The 20,512-nt window shown below is 57.0% G+C and overlaps 4 protein-coding genes across 5 annotated transcripts in view; 2 read left to right on the forward strand and 2 right to left on the reverse strand.

Annotated features, from left to right (window-relative positions):
- Positions 1–20,512, forward strand: part of SBK3 (SH3 domain binding kinase family member 3) — a 137,221-nt gene that overhangs the window by 115,261 nt on the left and 1,448 nt on the right. The window lies entirely within an intron of this gene.
- RPL28 (ribosomal protein L28) lies at positions 6,665–9,463 on the reverse strand. 2 transcript variants are annotated; one of them, XM_060131343.1, is made up of 5 exons: positions 9,398–9,463; positions 8,976–9,064; positions 8,757–8,880; positions 7,010–7,128; positions 6,665–6,796 (listed from the first exon to the last, which is right to left on the reverse strand). In XM_060131343.1, exons 2-5 carry the CDS (start codon positions 9,054–9,056, stop codon positions 6,707–6,709), a joined length of 414 nt encoding a protein of 137 aa, XP_059987326.1. In that variant the 5' UTR covers positions 9,057–9,064; positions 9,398–9,463; the 3' UTR covers positions 6,665–6,706. The 2 variants fall into 2 exon arrangements, with proteins under 2 accessions (XP_059987326.1, XP_059987327.1); XM_060131344.1 differs by lacking the exon at positions 9,398–9,463 and adding an exon at positions 9,230–9,361.
- TMEM238 (transmembrane protein 238) lies at positions 10,833–13,969 on the forward strand. Its single transcript, XM_060131342.1, has 2 exons — positions 10,833–11,445; positions 13,847–13,969. Exon 1 carries the CDS (start codon positions 10,902–10,904, stop codon positions 11,436–11,438), a length of 537 nt encoding a protein of 178 aa, XP_059987325.1. The 5' UTR covers positions 10,833–10,901; the 3' UTR covers positions 11,439–11,445; positions 13,847–13,969.
- Positions 14,240–17,487, reverse strand: TMEM190 (transmembrane protein 190). Its single transcript, XM_060131338.1, has 4 exons — positions 16,079–17,487; positions 15,359–15,484; positions 15,195–15,279; positions 14,240–15,104 (listed from the first exon to the last, which is right to left on the reverse strand). Exons 1-4 carry the CDS (start codon positions 16,260–16,262, stop codon positions 14,906–14,908), a joined length of 594 nt encoding a protein of 197 aa, XP_059987321.1. The 5' UTR covers positions 16,263–17,487; the 3' UTR covers positions 14,240–14,905.

Below are 20,512 nucleotides of genomic sequence, written 5' to 3' on the forward strand. Positions count from 1 at the left end.
TAAGGGCCAAAAGCAGATCACTGGCTGTCTGAGATAAGTAGGATAAAGTGTACAGGGGTGTGGGAAGGCTTTGGGTGTGATGAGTACATTCCAGATCCCAATTATGGTGGGGGTCACATGGGTGCATAATTATGTCAAAACTTATAAAGTATATACTTAAAATAGGTGTATTTTACTTTGTGTAAAGTATATCTAAGAGAAGTTGATTTAACTTTTTAAATCAAGGACTTCTGTTTATCTAAAGGAGAATGAAAGACAGGTCAGTGGGACAAGTCAGTGGGGTTGTATGCAATCGAAATGGACAAATCCAAACATGTATAAAGAGCTCCTACAAATCAGTAAGAAACAACACAAAAGTTGGCAAAAGCATTTGCACGAATGCTTCACAAAAGGGGAAATCCCAACGACTACCAAGCACATGCAAAGATTCCCGTCATCACTAGTGATGGGGAAAGTGCAGTGTAAACCCAAGTTGAGACCACTATGCTCCCGTGAAACTTGCCACAATGATAAGATCTGACAACGCCACATGCAGAGCCACGGATACTCTCCTGGTCCACAGGGCGACCCTGGCAGGAGCGTGAAATTGTAAAAGTCACGTGGGGACGCAGTAGTATCTCATTACTCAGCCTTCTTGCACATGTACCTTAGGCTGCAAAACCACATTTGTCCTAATTGCAAGCAGTATAAACATGCTTGTATATTCAAGGAGCAATACTATACAACACAAAAGTAGTGGACCATCACTACTTCCAGCAGCGTGGAAAACAACATCAGCCTAACAAGCAAGTCACAGGAGACCCATAGTCTGAATGCCTTCGCACACAATTCCAAAACCGTCAAAACCAAGCTGTGCTGCTAAACACACATACCTTGGCGGTAAAGCTGTAAAAGCAAGAAGATTGTTTCCCTACAGCTCAGGATACTGGTTACCTCAAGCCAGTAGGGAGCCCATGAGGGAAGTGTATAAATGTGTTTTGTGTGCTTTTCTCTGTGTCTGCTATATTTCAGAATTTTAACAACATGAAGAAGCTCATTGAGATATGGACCAATCTCCAAAATATGTGAGAAAGAGCAACATGCAAATGCTGTACAAGATACGCTACCATTTCTGTTCTTTTTTGTTTGTTTTAATTTTGTTTTAAATAGGATGTGGGACTTCCCTGGTGGCGCAGTGGTTAAGAATCTGCCTGCCAATGCAGAGGACACGTGTTCGAGCCCTGGTCCGGGAAGGTCCCACATGCCACGGAGCAACTAAGCCTGTGCGCCACAACTACTGAGCCTGCGCTCTAGAGCCTGCAAGCCACAACTACTGAGCCCACATGCCACAACTACTGAAGCCCTCCCACCTAGAGTCTGTGCTCCACAACAAGAGAAGCCACCATAATGAGAAGCCTGTGCACCGCAACGAAGCCCCAACGCAGACAAAAATAAATAAGTAAATAGGATGTGTATTTGCTTGCATATTCATCGAATGCCTCCAGAAGGTTACATTAGCACCTGCAAATACTGTCCCAAGAAAGGAGAGCTTGGAATACCATGTGCATGTTACCCATTCAAAAAACAGACTTAAGAAAAAAAAAGGCAAGCAAAGACTTGACTTGTTTTAATTTTAAAGTTAACAAGAGCTTCTTCAGTGAAACGGCTCCCTCTCATTCCCATCTCCCCACACCCAATTCCCTTAATCAGGGACAACCAGTGTCGGCAGGTTCCTGTGTATTTTTCTGGGGAAATTCTATGCAAACGTAAGCAAATTTAAACATATGTTCTTTTCATTTTTATTTTTTGGCCACACCATGCTGCTTGTGGGATCTTAGTTCCACGACCAGTGATTGAACCCGCTCCCTCGGCAGTGAAAGCGTGGAGTCCTAACTGCTGGACCGGCAGGGAATTCCCATAAACCATATTCTTTTACGTCCAGCGTTTCATCTGTGTATAACACAGCACGTCGCACCTGAGTTTTCTGACTTAGCACATCTTGGCCATCTGTCCTGCAGCACTCACAGCCCTTCCCTGCCCTCAGCTGTGCCCTAATGTATGTCACACTGAGCTGGAAGGAATGACCTTTGTGCATGGATCCCACGGCACACAAGGAACAGAGTCAACCTTTTCAAGTGACATCCCCGTCCCAGAGGGCACATTCATTTGTAATTCTGTACAGACATGGCCAAACTGTTCCCCGTGGGTTTGTACCAATTGACGCTGTCAGTGACGTAAGTGTGCCCATCCCCCCCACAATGGCCTTAATAAGTGCACTTTGATTTTTACCCAACTTCTGGGTGTTTCTCAACCTGAGAGGTGAACACTATCTTAGTCTATCTTTAAAAGACTTTTTTTACAACAGTTCTGGGGTTACACAGAAATCGTGAAGACAATAGTGTCCCCCCCCACCCTTGGGTGCATCTCCTCCATAAATGCTACACTAAGCGAAGGTACTGAAACAAACGTGCTGCTTTTGCTGTGAGAACCTGGCCAAGGGCCACGGGGGTGACATACAGTCAGGGTGAACTCAGCAGGCCTGGGGTGCTCAAGGCCCACAGGTGGATGATTGTGAACCGTTTTCAAGATGAAACACAAGGGACTTCCCTGGCGGTCCAGTGGTGAGGACTCTGCACTTCCATCGCAGGGGGCACGCGTTCAATATCTGGGCAGGGAACTAAGATCCCACATGCCAGGCGGCATCGTCGGATCCGGGGCTGGGATCCTGGGCTCCTTGCATGTCTCCAAACCACGTGCTCATGTCATTTTCATAATTAAAGACTTTAAAGAATAGATTTTATTACAGCAAATGACTACAAGAGAAACAAAGAGATTTTTAAAATTCCTGGACTGGGAAGAAACAGCCTGGAGGGAATGCAGCAGAGGACACAGCGGTGTATTCACAGAACTCATGTAGACTGGGAGACACGGGCACTAGCGTGTGTGGATTTGTCCTCAAAGTGCTCGGAAAAACACAAGCATTGTTTTGTGTGCAAATAGTTATAGACATGGGAAGACATTTGTGATTGTTTTGAGTCCATCTGCTCAAGATAATTTATAATAAACTGTTCATTCATGCAAGGAAGATTTGTGGGCTTGTCCCGGCCGGCCATGTTACAAGCTTTCTGCACATTTAACCACAAGGACCTTAGGAAGTAAGGTCTATTCATATGCACGTGTCACAGGCACAGAGGTTGAGAAGTGATGGAGCCCTGATGTATCTGAGGTATCCGTGAAGATGGAACTATAATCAAGGCCAGTCCTTCCCACGAACACAGCACGTCTCAGCCCTGAGTTTCCACTGCTCGGAGTGACCTTGTGCGGGGTAGCTGCCAAGGGTGCGCCCTACACTCTCTGCAGACATTCCCCGATTAGTACTGGAGACAACAGCAGCAAACTAAACCAACATCTCTGCATCGCGGAGCCCTGAGGAATCAGACGCTTGAAACCACCTTATTGTTTCATCTGTAGGGAAACTGAGGTGCAGAGATAGTGACTCACGCAAGCGTAGGAACTGGCAGATGTGGAACTGGAGGGGGATGCTGTGGGTGGTGGGGGACGGGAAGGGTGCGGGCATCTCTGGGCACTTGCCTGTAATCTCACTGCCTCCTGGCCCCACTGTTCCTGTCGAGAAGCCAGCAGTTAGTCTTACTGCAGTTCCCTTGCACGTGAGGTGCTCTTCTCACGCTTTCCAGATTCAGCGTTTTTACTATGATGTGTCTGGGTATTTATGATTTTTTAAATCTTGTATTCTTTGCTTTTCCAATTTCCACGCCAACATACATCACTTGCGAGAAAACAAAGTGTGCATAGATGGCCCCCCACACAAACCACACCTGCCGCCAAGCTCTCCTCCCCCAGGAGGGAGATGGGCAGCTGAGACCTGCTCCCTCCCAGCAGCCCTCTCCTGGTCCCCCTCACCGAAGTGCCACCCAGACCCCTGGCGTGGCGTCCCCAGCCCAGCCACCCTTGATGGCCTGGCCACCCGCAGGGCTAGAGGTCCAGAGACCGAGTGAGGCTGTGTTATGAGGAGGAAACTGAGGCCCCAGAGGGAGGTAGTTATCTTGGGGGTTCAGGTGACCAGCCGGACTCCACATGGGCTAAGGGCCTAGAGGAGCAGGGCTCTGGGGCAGACAAGGAGAGGGACACCATCTGACGACCGGCCGCCACGTGGGTGAGCAGATGCTCAGCTGTGTGCATGTGGTGTGCTGGGGTGCCAGGCTAAGTACTGCCTCACAGGACACACCTGCTAGATGGACTTCAGTGCTGTGGAGAAAAATGAAGCCGGTGTGGGGGTGGGTTTTGATTTTTAAGAGTGGCCAAGAGGGACTTCCCTGGCAGTCCAAAGTTTAAGACTTGGTGCTTCCACTGCAGGGGGCGCGGGTTCGATCCCTGGTCAGGGAACTAAGAACCTGGATGGTGGCCAAAGGGGACAAGTGGTCAGGAGAGACCTCACTGCCCAGCAACATGTGAGAGTAAGAGGCCCTGGCTCCCTGTGGGGAAGCACCTTCCAGACAGAGGAACAGCTAGTGCAGATGCTCCCAGGCAGAACCGCGTTCTGTGGGGGACAGCAAGGGGCTGGGCATCTGAGTGAAGATGGGCCCGACTAGCCAAGGCTAGGGGGCTGCCTTTCACTCGGAGTGGGATGGGAACCGTTGGAGGGTTTTGAGCAGATGTTAAGTCGCCTAAGTTCCACCTGGAACTAAGGATACCACTCCACCTGGGTTGAGGACAGACCCCAGTGGGGTGAGGGTGGATGCTCCAGGGGAGGAAGAGGGTTTGGCAGGAAGCGATCACGTTCACAGCCACTGAGGAAGGCTGGAGCGGGCAGCAGGGTGGGAAGGGGGTCAGGAACTGTCCAGGTGTGTGGAGCTCCTGGGCCCCAGCACAGAGCTGTGAAGTGGGGAAGGGTTGTCGTCTCTGCACAGGGTCCTCAGGATGGCAAAGACCTGAATCCTTGGCCCATGGCATAATGGCTGGCACATAATAGGTGCACAGGAAACACACCAGGAGCAATGATGTGGGTGACCTTTACCCATCTGAGCCTCGGTTTCTACATCTGTAAGGCGGGGATGACACCTGCTTCATGGCACATCTGGGGTAGTCAAGAGAAAACAGCCACTCCTCAAGTGTACATGTATGTACGTATGTGTGTACACACGCACGCCACAGGCCCACCTGAATAGTTAGAGACGCCATCCAGCTTGCCATAGGCTTAAAACGCTACACCAACAGCTAATTACCACACTTACCTGCATTCTTTAACCCAGGGGTCCTCAAACCCCGGGCCGTGGACCAATACTGGTCCACAGCCTGTTAGAACTGGGCTGCACAGCAGATGAGAGGCAGAAAGCAAAGCTTCATCTGCTGCTCCCCATGGCTCGCGTTACTGCCCGAACCATATTTCCCTCCCCCAGTCCCTGGAAAAATGGATTTCCACAAAACCAGTCCCTGGTGCCAAAGAGGTTTGGGACCGCTGCTTTAGCCCACTTAATTCTGACAAGAGGCAGAGCTCCAGTTACTTGCCCAAGGCCACACAGCTAGCAGCTGAGCTGGCAGAAGGACCCAGGCAGGTGCCCAGTGGCAGTGCCTACAAGGACCACGTCTCGGTTGTAATAAACACAAGAAAGCAACTAGGAGAACTGACGTTAGACCCAGCGGTCAGAAAAGACCTCTGAGGAGACAGAGCTGTGCAGCCTGGGGTAGGGCTGGAGAGAGGCTGTGCTGGAGCAGTCAGGAGCAGCTGAGGGCAGTGGGGAGGGCAGTCACCTGCTGAGAACAGGAAGCAGGTGAGGGACGGAGCTGCAGGAACGCTGGGCTCACCCCCAGTGCAGCAGGAGGCAGAAACACTTGGCCAGGTGGGCTCCTCGCCAATAAACGGCTGTTTAAGGACATGCCTGCTGGCAGGAAGCCTGAGGCTGCCACCTTCCTCCTGGGTGGCGGGTGCAGCTTATGTCCCCCTCTCCCAGGTGTGGACAGAGTCCCACAGGCTTCTGGACTCAGGAGCTGCACTGGTGCCCGTGAGTGCAGTTCTGGGCCCAGACCAAAGGCCAAGGCATGCTGAAGGCCCTGTCCACCCCCAAGTCCTAGGATGCTCACTTCACACCTGCAGAGCCCCCTGGAGAGGCCGAGCTGCCCCAGGACCCACAGTGGGAGGGGAGGGCCAGCCTGCCTCAGGCTGGAAGAGGCTGGGGTCCCAGACAGCAAAGACCCAGACTGTAAAAGCTTCCTCCTTCAAAGGCCACACTGCCAACACTGCTGTGACACAGGCCACAGAACTATACAAAACAGAAGGTGCGCTGACCCTTGGTCTAGATGCCCACCCCTCAGGAACCTTAGACTAAATGTTAAAAAATCAAAAATTTCCACTTAATGTCTCTCTTGAAGCTTTGTCATGCATCAGCAGAGTATGAGATCATGCTGATTCTAGATTACTTAACCTGCAGTTCCTTTTTTTGCGGTACTGGACAATCACCTCTGAGCGTCGAATGTAAAAATTCACACCAACGCCAGCCCTCCGTGATGGGCAGAAACGATGGGCCAAGGACACACACAAAAGCTGGGGCTCAGCTCCCCCACCTGGACCTGGTCCCTCCAGACTCAAGACACTGGGACGACTGTGTGCTGCCGGCTGGTAGGGGAGCCCCTGGGGACATGGCCTGGAAGGCAAGGAGGTTGCGGCAAGTCAGCTGACAGCTTTATTGCATTAGGGAAGGGGACAGATTGCTCAGGAGCTCTTGGTGGGGCGGGTCCGCTTCCTCTTCACCATCACAGGCTTCTGGCTGCGCAGGATGGCGCTGGCTCTGCGGATGGCAGCCTGGGAGGCGAGGCGGCCTCAGGTCACCCACCCCACCAGCTGTGCCCCCCACCCCCACATGCCTCCCAGATGGGCAACGTTCCCTCTTCCCCAGAGCGCAGGTCCAGCTCCAGTCACCAGAGGGCCGTCCTTCACAGCACTGGCCAGGCTCCCTGGGTCCCCACTGTGTAGTTGCCTCCACCACCTGGCATCAGCTCTCCAGCCCCCACTCACCATACGCAAATCCGGGCGGTACTTGTTCTTTCGGATCATGTGCCGGATGCTGCTGAGGGTGGCCCGGGCATTCTTGTTGATGGTGGTCCGCACATAAGAAGTGGCCGGCTTTCGCTGGCCTGGTGGGGTGGGGAGATGGGGAGCCCCAGGGGTCAGACGGTCTGGACCTTTGGTGCCCACCCCCGGGGTGAGGGCACAATCCCACCCAGAGAACCTGAGTGCCCTGACTGTGTGAGCCTGGGAGGCAGCCCCATCTCCAGGCATCAACTTACAGGACAATGACGAGGACGACCACAGGCCAGGCCCTGCACCTGTATAGGCGTCTCCTCCCCAGCCTGTCCCTGAGACACAACACTGTTCATCTCACTGGACAGAAGTGGAAGCAGACGCAAAAGGACCAGGACTCCCTTGCCCAAGGTCCCATGCACAGTTGTGTGACTCCAAGGAGAGCCTGGGCGAGGTGGGCACTTGGCACCATGCTGACCAGGTGGCGAGCGCTCCCCAGAAAGCAGCTCTGGCTCCTCTCCCTTCCGCACCCTCCTGGGCCCTAGCTACCGGCTCAGCAACAAGTGTCTAAAACGCCAAGCTGTGAGGCTGAGGTGATGTGGAGCCACAGGAGGACCAGGGTAAGAAGAGTCCTGGGGAAAACACCTGCCCATCACCTGTGCACAGGTAGAGTTGGACTCCCCTGCCCAGGATAAAAAGGAAAACACCCCCTTTATTGTGCCAAAGAGCTGATGGGGTCCCGGCTAGGATCCTGTGCTCCTGGGTTTCCCCCCAGATGCCAAGGTCCCTGTACCATACTGGGGATTTGATGTTAGCCTTCTGACCCCAGAGGAGAGCCCATGTTACCTCCTCAGGTCAACCAGATTCCTGACAGCCGAGGAAAAGCCACCCAACAATCCAAGAAGGGAAAGCAAAGTTTTTGGGACCCAGCGCACCAGACAGGGTTCTCAAGAGTGTGGGAACCTGAGAAGCCCAAAAGCATAAACAACTGGTTGCTCCCGGGTCTGTGCTTCGGGAAGGGAGGTTAACCGCCTTCCTCCTGAGAACAGAAGGCAGCAGATGTGGCTGCTGCTGTCAGTGAACAGGACACAGGGCTCAGAACCCAAAGAGAAACCAGTCCTAATCAGGGATCCGGGAAAAGCTCATTCCTATCTGTTAAAACCCACTGCCCATCTACAAACAAAAGTGTTGCGGGTGTGGTACCATGACTCAGCTATCACCAAGACACACCCCTGCCTCCCCTTGACCTCCTCTAAGAGTCTAAAAGAGCCTGTCTGTGCCTGAGACACAGGGAAGTGGGATGCTGAGCGCCCCATTCTGAGTCCTTGAAGCCAGAATGGGAGCCAAACTACTGCTTCAGACCCAAGCTGTCACTTCCTATGCGGGAGCCAGAAGGCGGCTCCCCATCTGTTTACCTGAATTTTCCCACCGGTGGAGACAGACTTCCACCTGCTTCAAGGATTTATTCTGAAAACATCATCAAACCGGGCAACCCTGTAATTTAACCCTGACAAGCACCCAGCGGACTTCAGGCGCTTTTAATTTCTCCACTTTTTAGATGATAAGCTCACATACCTGGTGGGCTAGCTTGGAGAGGAACCAGCCCCCCAGGTAAACGTCCTGACCCCAGGAATCCTCCATTCAATAGCAGAATCACTCCCGCGGCCCGACAGTAAAAAACTACAGCCCCCTGCCCCGGATGGGGGTCTGTTGCCTGGGCCCAACAAGGGCAAATGCTCACCGGATCTCCGCTTCATGACCACCACGACCCCTTTGCCGTCCGCCGCCGGCTCCACGCCCACAGTCTTGCGGTGAATGAGCCCGTTGTAGCGAAAAGAGTTGCGGGCCTTCAGGTTATTGGGTTCCTGGGAAGAAGGACGCAACGCGGTCGTGAAGAGGAAGGGGGCACAACAATCGTAAAGGTCCCTCCCTCCGACCCAGCCGTCGGGGCCCCGCTTACGGTGCTGTACGTCTGCTTATTCCTCTTGATCAAGAAGCTGGAGCAGTTCCGCACGACCATCCACTGCAGATGCGCGGACATGGCGGCAGCTGCGGAGAAAGGGGCGCGGGAAAACGTCAGGGGCGCAGCAGGCCGACGCCAGACAACAGAGGAAGGCTGCATTTGGGGACCTGGCGAATGGGAGCACCGCGTGGGCCGAGGGCGCCTAGAAATTTGCCAGGCGGGGCTGGGCGGCCTAAGGTGGCGGCGCTAACCTGGGCGGCCGAGACTAACTGCGGGGGACGAGAGATGAGAATCCACAGCGACCTAAGGCGGCAGGGCCGGGGTGAAGCCAAGAGCGCGAGAGGCGCAGTGAGAGAGGCAGGCAGGGGCACAGACACCCGATGGCAGGCGCGAGAGGCGGTCACGCGGACGCAACTCACCTCCTCTCGTGGCGGCAGCCGGATACGGAAAGAGGCAGGCGGGGGGCGGGGCGACGCCTTTAATAGCAACACGCATTTCCGCTTCCTCTCAGGGTACGCGCGCGCCGTCGCCTGTCCCCGCCTCCTTCCGCCCGCCTCCGAGGCAGCTCGTTCGGCTATTTCCTCCAGTCAGTCTCAAACCGTTCGGGGACTTTCGGAACTCTTCGGCTGGGGACCCGAGGGCGTGTTCTCGACGCGGAGTTGGTACAGTTCCGAGGGCCCTTCGTGTGTTTTCGGAACTCCACGGCTGGATTTCCGAGTGTGTCCCTTTCCAGAAGTCCCAAGTCCCCTTCCTCAACGGCTTCTCTCCAATATTGCCACTCAGAACTTGGCACAGGATGGGTGCTCAATAAACATTTGTTTTATGAATGAACTTGTTAGTGCGTGAACTATTTAAACCACACAGGGACTTCGGGTGCTTCCAGGTTCTTCGTAGACCCTCGGCTATTCCCGACGAAGGCAGCAGGCTCGGTCGGACATTTTCGGAACTCTCCTGAAACACTCTTCCGAAGGGCGGCCGGCTTCCCTCTTATTGGCCCATGCCCGCTTCGACTCTCTTCGGAAACACTCGGTCTCCATTCGGCCACGTTCGGAAACCTTCGGCTAACCCCGGGAGCTCCCTCTCAATTCGCCCTCCCCAGTGTCCTCTTAAGCTCCTGCACTATTTCGAGTCTAGAGAGAAGCCGGGCGGACCCTTCTCGCAGACTGCCACCCATTTCCTCTAAGGGCGAGGTTGGAGGAAAAGAGATTTGCCTGGGAAAGGTCTTGGTTTCTTTAGGGCCTGCATACCTGTTCGCCCAGCTTATTTCCTGTGCCTCGCGGACTCCGGCCCTATTCTCCCCCTCCATTCCGCCCTATGTCACACCCGTTACACTTTAGGGAAGTTTATTTTCTGTTGTCAGGGTCCTCTTTAAGGGGCAGGAGCCTCGCCTGATATACCTCTGAGTCCTCAGCCTCACCAGCACAGGGCCTGGAGAGACTCCAAGTGAACAGAAGGAATGACGGTGCTTTATGTCACCTCCATTAGGGCACCTTGAGTTGTGATTACGTCCAGAAACTCCTTGAGGGCAGGGGCCTTGTCTGGCCCATCTCTGTGTCCTTGGACTTCGCCGTAACGAGTCCTGACAGTCCAGAGGCCCCAGGAGAAATCTGAGCAAACAGGAATGTTGGGGTTTGCCCTGCTGCCTCTATTAGAGCCCCCCGGATTTTCACCATGCGCTGCTTCAGGCTCCTTACGATGCAGGGGCCCTGGGCCGCACTAATCTGTGCGCCCAGCTGCCCCCAGCCTCGGCTTCTGAGGGCCAGGGCGCCCTCGGGCCGGGCCCGTCCGCACCCAGCCCAGCTCAGGTGACCAGGCGGGTGCCGGGCACACCTGGCGCAGTCCCCTGACCCCGCCCCGGACCGGGCCGCACCCGGAACGCGGAACGCTCTCCGTCGGAGCCAGCCGCTGCGGTGGAGCAGGTCCATGGCGGCGGTGTCGGCGGTGTGCGCCTCGCAGGGGCCCCCGCCGGGCGCACCGTCCCCGCCGGCGGGCGCGCCTGTGCCCGCGTCCGGCCTGGGCCGCTGCCGGTTGGCGCTGCTGCTGGCCGTGGCGATGGACGTGGCGGGCATGGCGGCGCTGCTGACCGGCGTGTTCGCGCAGTTGCAGGTGCGCGGCCGCGACTTCGGCGACCTGCTCATCTACTCGGGCGCGTTGCTCGTCTTCCTAAGCCTGCTCGGCTGGATCCTCTGGTACACCGGCAACATCGAGATCTCGCGCCAGGAGCTAGAGCGCGACTACGGCCTGCGGCCCTCGGCGCTCGCCCGCCTCGCGCGAAAGCTCTCCCGCCGCTGGTCGGCGCCGGCTTCCTCCTCCGCCGGCCGGCGCGCCGCGCCCAGCTCCTGGGGAGCGCGCCCCGCCGCCCGCACGCCCCAGCCGCCCGCCACCGGCTCCCGCCGCGTGCGCCTGCAGCTCGCCGCGCTCGAGGCCGGGCCTGGGGCGGCGTGTGCGAGCAAAGAGTGAGCCCGAGGTGAGGGGCGGGGAGGCGGGGAGCGGGGCGGGGCAGAGGGGAGAGGTGGAGGGACCGAGGGACAGAGGGGAGATGGAGGGACAGCGGGAGAGATTGAAGGACAGTGGGAGAGATGAAGAGACAGACGGAGAGCTGGAGAGGTAGTGCGAGGGAGGTAGGGAGGGAGGGAAGGACAGAGGGGAGAGATGGAGAGACATCAAGGAGAGATGGAAATGGAGAGGGAAAGGTGCAGAGACAGAGACAATGGGGAGAGAGAGACAGGTAGAGGTCAAGATTGGAAGGCAGAGAAGCAAAGACTAGCAGAGACCCAGAGGATGAAGACCTAGAGACAGTTGGCATGGGTGCAGACTGAGGAGAGACAAATGAGACCCTGCCCTCAGACGTGCGTGAGGGCTGGAGAGTCACCTTTAGCTCCACCAACACTTGGAGATTATTCGTCCCTGTGCTCCAGTCCTCAGGTGCACCGAGTCCTACTTCCCATTTAATCCTCCAAGTGTAACAGAGTCTCTGAGGTCTGGAGCACAGGGAGGACACTGAGGCCCCAAAAGGTGCCACCTCTTGCCAAAGGGGAGGTACCTGTTGCACTCTCCAGAGTGCACTCCTCCGCCAGAGACCTGCTGTGGCTCCCTGTTGTCCTCTGGTCAAATGCAAGCCACTCGCTATGTGTGTGTTTGCCACATCTCAGCCCCACATCTCCTGCCTTCTCTGCAGTTAGAATGACCTCCCTCAGTCCACGATGGCCAGGCTGTCTCACACCAACTGGCCTCTGTCCATGCCTTCACCTACACTGGGGGTGCCCTTGTTGTCTGCACTCCACTCAGAAAACTTACCAGGTGTCTTCAGATCCAACTGAACTTCAGTGCCTTTCTCTGGGTCTTCACATTGTCTGAGTGACCCTTGTTATTGCTTGTATCACTGTGTGTTGTATGTGTGTGTGCTGATACTTCTCTCCCACCCAACAGGGAACCCCTGGAGGGTAAGGCCTGGGTCCCTGGTGTCTTTGTTCTTAGCATGCCCCAGCAAAGAGTGAACTCAGGAAGTCAGAGGTTGAGGATCCGGTGGGTGGGTGGATGGATGGATGGATGGATTGGGTTGATGAATGAGTGGATGGATAGATTGATTGATGGATGGATGGGTGGATGGAGTTGTGGGTGGAGAGGTGGATGGGTGAGTGGATAGAGGGATAAATGGATGAATTGCTTGATGGATAAATAGGTGGTGGATGGGTGGCTGTAGTTGGATTGATGGATGGATAGATGAGGGTTAGATGGTTGGATAAATTGGTTGATGGATGGGTGGGTGGATGGATGGATATGGTGGGATTGATGCTGGTAGATGGGTGAATGTGGGGTTGTATGGATGTTTGGACAGATGGGTAAGTAGATAGATGAGAGGATAGATGGGTTGGTGGGTGGGTGGATGGATAAGTGAAACAATGGATGGATGAGTGACTGAATCAGTTTCTCAAATGGAGGTTACATAAAAGAATTAAATTCTAATGCCCTAAGACATTCTTTATAGGTGATGAATTAACTTTCCTTCTATGCATCCAGAAGGACAGTAATATACCCTTTTTTTGTGAGAATTTTGAAAATAGTCCAATCATATGCTATGTTCTGTGGTTCAGATGAGGAAACAGTTTATGCATAGATGAAGCATGAGCTAACACAAAATTTGGCATACAATGCAGAAATAACCACCTGTGGTTAAAATTACCCCTGGGAACACTTTACCTTGCCCAGAAGTCTAACACAGCTGGGTAGACCTCTGCTGCTAGAACCACTTGCCAGAAACTGGCCAAGCTGACCGGCCTGTAGGCCCCTCTTAGAAGGAAAACGGGCCTGTCCAAACACAGGACTCCATAATGGCAGGGTGAGGTGATTCCAGCCCATGAGGGACAGAGAACTGGAATTTTAACAGAGGGTCCTGTAGGTCCTGGCTCTGGTCACTTCTCTCTGCCTCTGGGACCAAAATTAGTTGAGAAGATGTGCAGAGCCAAACCCATCCTATGTCATTTCTCCCCCCATTTCATCTTCTCTGTCTCTGCCTGTCTTTCTCTTTGTCCCTGTGTCTGTTTGTCTTTTTTTATCTTTGTGCCTCTATCCTTCCCTCGACATATTTGTCTCCCCCTCTCTCTTTTTTGTGTGTAAGTCTCTCCGTCTCTGCCTTTCCTTGCCTCTCATTCCCCACCTTGTACCACTGAGTTCCGGTGAGTTAAAGGCACAGTCGCTGCCGCAAGTCAGGGCACGGAGTAATGAAGGAGCCAATGAGCAAGTGCGTCAGTCAATTGTGAGGGACTGAAGCGGGAGGAAAGGGCTCCTTCTCCTGGGTGGTGGTCCTGGGATGCAGGGATACACGCAGGGGTCCTGAGCAGCCACTAACCCCATCCTCCCTCCTACAGACGAACGCATGGCCACACCTGTCAGGACACGATGGAGATGTGCAGCTGCCCCATCGCCATCTGGCTGCCAGGATGCCTACCTGTCCTCCGTCTATCCTCCCCTGGATAAAGGGCTCTGCCTCACTGTGCTTCATATCTGTCTGGAGAGGGACGGCACTGGGGCAGGGGTGAGGGAGGGGCTGCCCAAGCCCTTGGGGACCTAGGAGTCTAGCTTCACGCTGTCGCCTCATGGAGGGGGACAGGAGTGGGGGGCAAGGATCTCAAGCCCAGACCCACCCCCTGAGTCCAGACCTCCCTCAGCCCAGGTTCCTCTGTTAGTTTGAGGTCCCCAGAGATGCAGACAGAGGGATGAAGACTTGCAAGGTATTTGTTGGGAACATACTTATGGAGGGTAGGTTGGAGTAGCTCTGTTACCTGAGAAAGGAGCGGCGGAGGAAAGAGGACTGAGCACGATGAGTCTTCAACTGTAATGAAGTTCCAGGAAAATTTCCGTGCCACCACTAGGGAGTCTGAGAGCTATAGTCGTCCGGCGTTCGTGGGAAGCAAGGCAAATGCCTGCTGGCCCAAGGGCGGCAGGATCCCAAGGGCAGGCAGCAGAGGCTGTCAGGCAGCGGCAGAAGGACAGCTGAGGGGCACGGTGGTCCATGTCCCCCCAGCCCAGCTGCAGTCCCAGCCCAGGCCACCCACAACTCACCCCAAGCCCCTCAGTCCAGACCCCCCATAATCACAGCCCAGGACCTACACTCAACTCAGGACCCCCATCAGCTCAGGCCTCCCCCGATCAGCCCAAGTCCCTCTCAGCTCGGATCCTCCCCACTTACCCCTGGACCCCAGATGCCCGTCAGCTCACACCCTCCATGATCACAGCCCAGGCACCCCCCAAAACACACACACACACACACACACACACACACTCTCTCTCTCTCTCTCTCTCTGCCTCAGGGTCTTATCCGTCCCCTGCTTCGTGTTTCTCAGAAAAGAGACCATGCATCTCTGCTATATCTGTATTGAGGGATCCCTCCAGGGGTGCCCCTAATCTTCCTCCTCCCCTGCTTCCGTTTATTCGCCCCCTTCCGTGCCCTCCTCATCAGTGCCCCCTGAGATGTCCAGGGCCCCCTCTGTGGGCATGCTGCCAATGGATGCCATCTTCTTTTCGCTCGGTGTCCGGTCCTTGGGTAACAGAGAGACGGTCTGGGACAGGTTGCACTTGCCCTTCATGAACCACGGCAGCCGCAGCATATCCCGTCGCTTGGCCCACCTGGCAGGGAGGGGACACCCTCAGCTGTGCCGTCACCTGGCCCCGCCCGCCGGGGCAGGGGAGCCCCCCCCGAGCCCCGACCCCACTCACCAGAACAGGCAGATGCTGGAGATCAGGAAGAGGAGGCCTCCGCACATCCAGCCGAGTGCCCACATGTGCTTCCTCTGCATGTTTTCTGCACAAAGCAGGGAGCCATGAGACCGAGGGGTCCCTGCCACCAGCCCCCCCAGGGGCCCCGGCTCCCCGGCACACACCATCCGGCCGCTGGTGGTAGCAGACCCCGTTGCGGTAGCAGCATCGTAGACGCAGACAGAGATTCGGGTTCTCAATTGCCACCTGGCCCCCACAGCTCTCCCGTTCCCAGACATCTCCCTCACAGCCTGGGGACCAACACGAGAAGCAGCTTCCTCACAGAGCCTGACCCCAAACCAGGCTCTGGGGCTGCCGGCCTAGTGCTTACTTCGTGCTGGACCCTGGACTCCAGGCCCCCAGCCCCTCCCCCCTCAGACCCAGGGGTCCGGGCCCCCAGCTCTTCCTTCCTCAGACCCAGGGATCCGGGTCCCCAGGCCCTCCTCCCTCAGACCCAGGGGTCTGGGCCCCCAGCCCCTCCCCCCTCAGACCCAGGGGTCCAGGCCCCCAGCTCTTCCTTCCTCAGACCCAGGGATCCGGGTGCCCAGGCCCTCCCCCCTCAAACCCAGGGGTCCAGGCCCCCAGCCCCTCCTCCCTCAGACCCCGGGGTCTGGGTCCCCAGCCCCTCCTCACTCAGACCCAGGGGTCCGGGTCCCCAGCCCCTCCTCCCTCAGACCCAGGGGTCCAGGTCCCCAGCCCCTCCTCCCTCAGACCCAGGAGCCAGGCCCCCAGGCCCTCCTCCCTCAGACCAGGGGTCCAGACCCCAGCCCCTCCTCCCTTTAGACCCAAGAGTCTAGTCTGGGCTCCTTATCCCCAGGGGACCCAGGGTTTCCTCCACTGCTCACTCCATGGATAGAAGAATCCCTGGATTCCATTCCCATCTGTGAAAGAAAAGAGCGGTGTTGGGAGGCTGTATGGAGGGTGAGGAGGGCCTCTGCTCAGCTCTCTGACCCTCTCATCAGCCCCCTCACCTACTGAGCCCTGCATTAGCAGGAAGAGGCCCAAAGCAGGGATCCCAGACCCCACCATGTCGCCTCCCCAGACTCCTGGGGCCTCTGTGGGGAGAGACCTTGAAGGCCATCACCCCAGCAACCGGCTCGCCCCACCCGCCTGCCCGGCTGGCCCCCAAAATTCTAAGTTCTATTTCTAGGGAGCCCCCTTAGCAATTGGGAAGAAAGAAGGGGGGGTCACACTGGCCTGGTCACACCTGGTTGCTAGGGAGTTGCTTCCTTAGCAACCAGGTGGAAGGGGCCTTGTGGGTGGGATGGGGCCCTGGCATTAGAAGAGCCTCCTTAGCAACCTGCGTAGAAAGCAGGTGGGAGTCTAAGACGTCTCCTCCCAGCCAACCAGGGGACCCAAGGAGTGGGCACCCCGAGACCTTCTTGCCAGGGAATCCCTCTGCTTAGTAAACATTCCTGAAAGGCAGCTCCAGGTGACCCAAAGATTCCTGAGACCTGGTTGCCAGGGAGTCTTCACCCTAGCAACCAGGGGCAGGGGGCCTGAGGCCCAGAAGACCTCACTGAGCCCCATTGTTAGGGAGGCCCCCTAGCAACCAGGAGACCTAAGAGGGCGATGAGAAAATGGGGGTCAGGCCATAGGCCAGAGCTCTTGCTCCAGAGTCCCCTGGTCCCAAAGGCATCCAGGCCTCCTGATGGGGAAGGCCAGGATCCGAGAGGTCTGAGGCCCCAGGTGGTGGAGAGGGGACTCATGGGAAGGGAGCCCCTTCTAGCTCGGTCTGTTTCCCCCTCTGCAAACAGGGAAATGGGTCCGACTGGGATCCCCAAGCTTCTGGTTTGGTCCACCCCAGTGGTGGGGGAGGAGGTCAACTTGGGGGCTGGGGTGGGAACATGATCCCTCACTCTCCCCTGAACCTCCACTCAGCTTTCCAGCCAGTGAGGAGGGGACTCAACTCTCCTGGGGCGGTGTGTCTTTGTGCCCAGATCCTGAGTCTGAGGGAAGAGGGGCTGGGGGTCTGGACACTTGGATCAGACGGAAGAGAGCATTTGGGGTCAGGACTCCCAGGTCTGAGGGAGGAGGGGCTGGGCATCTGGACCCCGGGGTCTGAGGGAGGAGGGGGAAGGGGACTAGGTCTGAGGGCAGCTGTCCAGGAGTCCAGACCCCATTTCTCAAGAAGCCCTTTGAGGCTGCCTCCCGTCCTACCCATCTCCCGTAAACATCCTGGTGGGTGCTGAGTGGGCCCAGGGTTGCCTTCGTCAGAGATGACACAGGTCCGAGGGGCTCGGCAGGGGGCCGGGGGTGGGGGTCAGAGGGGTTGTGGGGCTGAGCCCGGGCAGCTGCTGACCGTTTCCTGTGTCAACATCATCTGGACCCACTTCCCAATTCCCGGGATTCCTCAGGGATCAAGGAGGGGGTGGGGGGGCGGGGCCGCAGGGCCCTGGACCGCGGCTTGGGGCTGGGGGGGCCGCCGTCACGGCCCTCACCACTAATGACAGGTTTGGGCCGCCTCTGCGGCCCGCCTGCCCCGTCACCCCCCAGGGGCCAGACAGGACCCCCCAGGGACAGACAGACGGACACACACAGACTCGGACCTGCTGACCTCACACCAGCCAGCTCCACCTCACCCAGGGGCCAGCACACGAGCAAGGACCCCCTGGGGTCCCCCGTCATATCCCAGTGGCATCTCCCCCCACGGCTGTCACCCCTCAGAGTCTCAGCTCCGTGTCACCCCCAGTCTTTGTCTCTGAACCCCTGAGCTTGTCTCTGCGTCTGTATGGGTCACAATTTTTTTTTTTTTTGCATCTCTGTCTCTCACTCTGGCCTGTGCTCCTGTCTCTTTCTGTTTGTCACAGTCATCTCCTGTCATTGTTTGTGAGTCTCCTACCCTGCCTCTCCATCTCTTTACTCGTGTCTCTGTCTTTGTCTCTCCTTCTTGCTCTCCTTTCCACAGAAGTAGACTGAGTGTCCCCAACCCTGGGGAAGACCCAGGAGTCCTGAGTAACCCCCACCCTCCTGTCCTGCACCCACCGGCCTCCTGCTGCCACAGTGAGGAAAGATGACCCCGCATCCCCGGGGTGAGAGGGCCGAAGCAGGCCGAGGGGACTGTCACTAGTCGGGGACTGATGACCCATGCCTAGACCCCTGACCTTCCCCAACAGAGCACTCCCCAAATTGCAGAATGGCCACAAGTTTTCTCTACCTTTCTTGAAACAAGGGTTTCGGACCTGGACACCTGCCACTTGGCTCTGAGGGAGGAGGGGGCTGAGAGCTGGACCCCTGGATCTGAGGAAGTAGGCGGCTGGGGGTCTGGACTCCTGAGTCTGAGGGAGGAGGGGCTGGGCTCTTGGACTCCTAGGTTAAAGCAATGGGGTTGGGGCCGGCAGCCCCAGTTCCCCCGGAGGTGGAAGGGGCTGCCATCACCAGATCCCTACTGTGGCTCTCAGGCTGGCCCCAGGCTCAGTCCCCCATCCCCTCAGGCCAGTCCATCTCCCAGACTGGTGGCCTGAGTCACCTTGGCTGGCCCCACCGGTCTTGGGGGGGGGCTACGTCAGTTCTCCCCTCACTGACGCAGCCTTGGGCCCCCCCACGCTGACTCAGCCGGAAACAGGCCCCCTGAGGGGCGGAGACCCAGTGGTCAGAGGCCTGGGTCCCAGCATGAGTAGGGGCTGGGGAGGGCCCCTGGGGGGCCCTGGCAGGGGTGGCCATGACAGAGAGGCAGAGGGAGCTCTTACCTGAGGCGATGAGGTCATGTCCCACCATGGGGGGGCTGTGACCTCACCTCCCTGGGGACCTGAGCAGTTGCCCCCCCAAGTGGTGGGGGATGGGAGGGGGAGGACTTCAGCCAGCATTCATCCTCAGAGCCCCCCTGCCAGCTCAGCAGTCTCAGGGGCGGGGAGGGGGAGGGGTGTCTGCGGGGAGACCTTTGGAAGTCCTTGTCACCTTCTGTCTTCTCACTACCCTCCACCCTTCTCTGCCACCCTTATCCTGGGGGTTGGGGTGCTCCTGGGGACTTGGGTTCCTGTCATGGTCCCTCACTCTTCTGCCGTGAATCCTCGGGGCCACCTCTGCTCCATGTGCCTGGTACTCCCTGTGTGCGTCTGTGTTGGCACCACCGTCCCCCTGAGTCTGTGTCTCCCACCCCTGCTCCCACCCCTCTCCACATCTCCACCTCTCCACCTCTCCGCGTGGTGTCCTCCCTGCCATGTCCTGGTCTCCAGCTCCCCCCACCCATCCCAGCTGCTCTCTCCGTGTCTCACCATCTCCATCTCTCCCAGGGGCTCCCTCTTTTCCTCCGTCTCCCTGGATATGTTAATAAAAATCAACGGTGAGAACAGCAATAGTTCGCATTTACTGAGAGCTGGTTGTGTGCTTTACAGGCGTGAACTCACTGTATCCTCACACAGGCTTTTGGGAGGGGATCGTGCCCGGGGTATCCCTATTTCACAGATGGAGAAACCAAGGCACAGAGAGGTGAAGCCATGTGCCCGAGGTCTCACCTCTACTGGGTGCCTCGATGCCTCTTTCTCTTGGTCCCTGTCTCTCTGCCTCTGGTCCTCTCTCAACATGTTCCAACGTGTCTCTTGGAGAAAGGCCCCCCCTCTCTCAGTCCCCACTGCTGAGTCCTCGTCATCTCAGCATCGGCATCTCTCAGAGGATCTCTGCCCCTTGGGACTTCTCCATCTCTGTCACCCTGCCTTGTGTATCTCTTTTCTGCCGCCTGCCTCCCCTCTTTCTGGCATGCCTGTCTCTGTCCCTTTTCCTTTTGGGGGTCTCTCTGGGTCTCTCCAGACGTCTCCTGCTGTTTTCATCGTGCCCCTCAAACCTCACTTTGCTCTCCTGTTTCTCTGCCTCTGCAGCGTGTCTCCTTGGCTGTCTCCATCTCTGCACCTCAGACTCTCCACCTCTGTCCCATGTCCCCATTTCTCTGTGTGTCTCTACCTCCTTGCCTGGGTCTCGGCCTCTCCATCTCTCTCTGTCCCTGGGAGTCTCTCTCTGTCTCACCTCCAACCCCCCAGGCCTGCGTCTTGTGGTCCCATTGCCACCTCTACCCCATCCGCATCACCCCCTGCCTCTCCATCTCTCTGCCTGTCCTGGTCCAGCCGAACCCCCACCCTGCAGCCAGGCCCCAGCTCTTGAGCTGCGCGTGTCTGCCCCGGCGGCGGCGGCGGCGGCGGCGGCGGCGGCGGCCGGCCGAGGAGGTGGAGGGAGGGGACGCCAATGACCTCACCAGCCCCTCTCCGACCACCCCCCCTTTCCCTTTTCAACTTTTCCAACTTTTCCTTCCGTGCCCTCCTCCGAGCGCGGCGGCGTGAGCCCTGCGA

This window comes from Lagenorhynchus albirostris, chromosome 19, assembly GCF_949774975.1.
Source record: "Lagenorhynchus albirostris chromosome 19, mLagAlb1.1, whole genome shotgun sequence".
Lineage (NCBI taxonomy): Eukaryota > Metazoa > Chordata > Mammalia > Artiodactyla > Delphinidae > Lagenorhynchus > Lagenorhynchus albirostris.

Bases quoted from the DNA above. Each gene is read 5' to 3' on its own strand.
- RPL28 (XM_060131343.1), bottom strand. From the start codon at position 9,056: ATGTCCGCGCATCTGCAGTGGATGGTCGTGCGGAACTGCTCCAGCTTC. The intron at 8,881-8,975 runs GTAAGCGGGGCC...CCTTCTTCCCAG, and splicing joins ATAAGCAGACGTACAGCACC to GAACCCAATAACCTGAAGGC. The intron at 7,129-8,756 runs GTGAGCATTTGC...CCACCCCACCAG, and splicing joins GGTCATGAAGCGGAGATCCG to GCCAGCGAAAGCCGGCCACT.
- TMEM238 (XM_060131342.1), top strand. From the start codon at position 10,902: ATGGCGGCGGTGTCGGCGGTGTGCGCCTCGCAGGGGCCCCCGCCGGGC.
- TMEM190 (XM_060131338.1), bottom strand. From the start codon at position 16,262: ATGGTGGGGTCTGGGATCCCTGCTTTGGGCCTCTTCCTGCTAATGCAG. The intron at 15,485-16,078 runs GTGAGCAGTGGA...GTTGGTCCCCAG, and splicing joins GGGATTCTTCTATCCATGGA to GCTGTGAGGGAGATGTCTGG. The intron at 15,105-15,194 runs GTGAGTGGGGTC...CCTCCCTGCCAG, and splicing joins TCCAGCATCTGCCTGTTCTG to GTGGGCCAAGCGACGGGATA.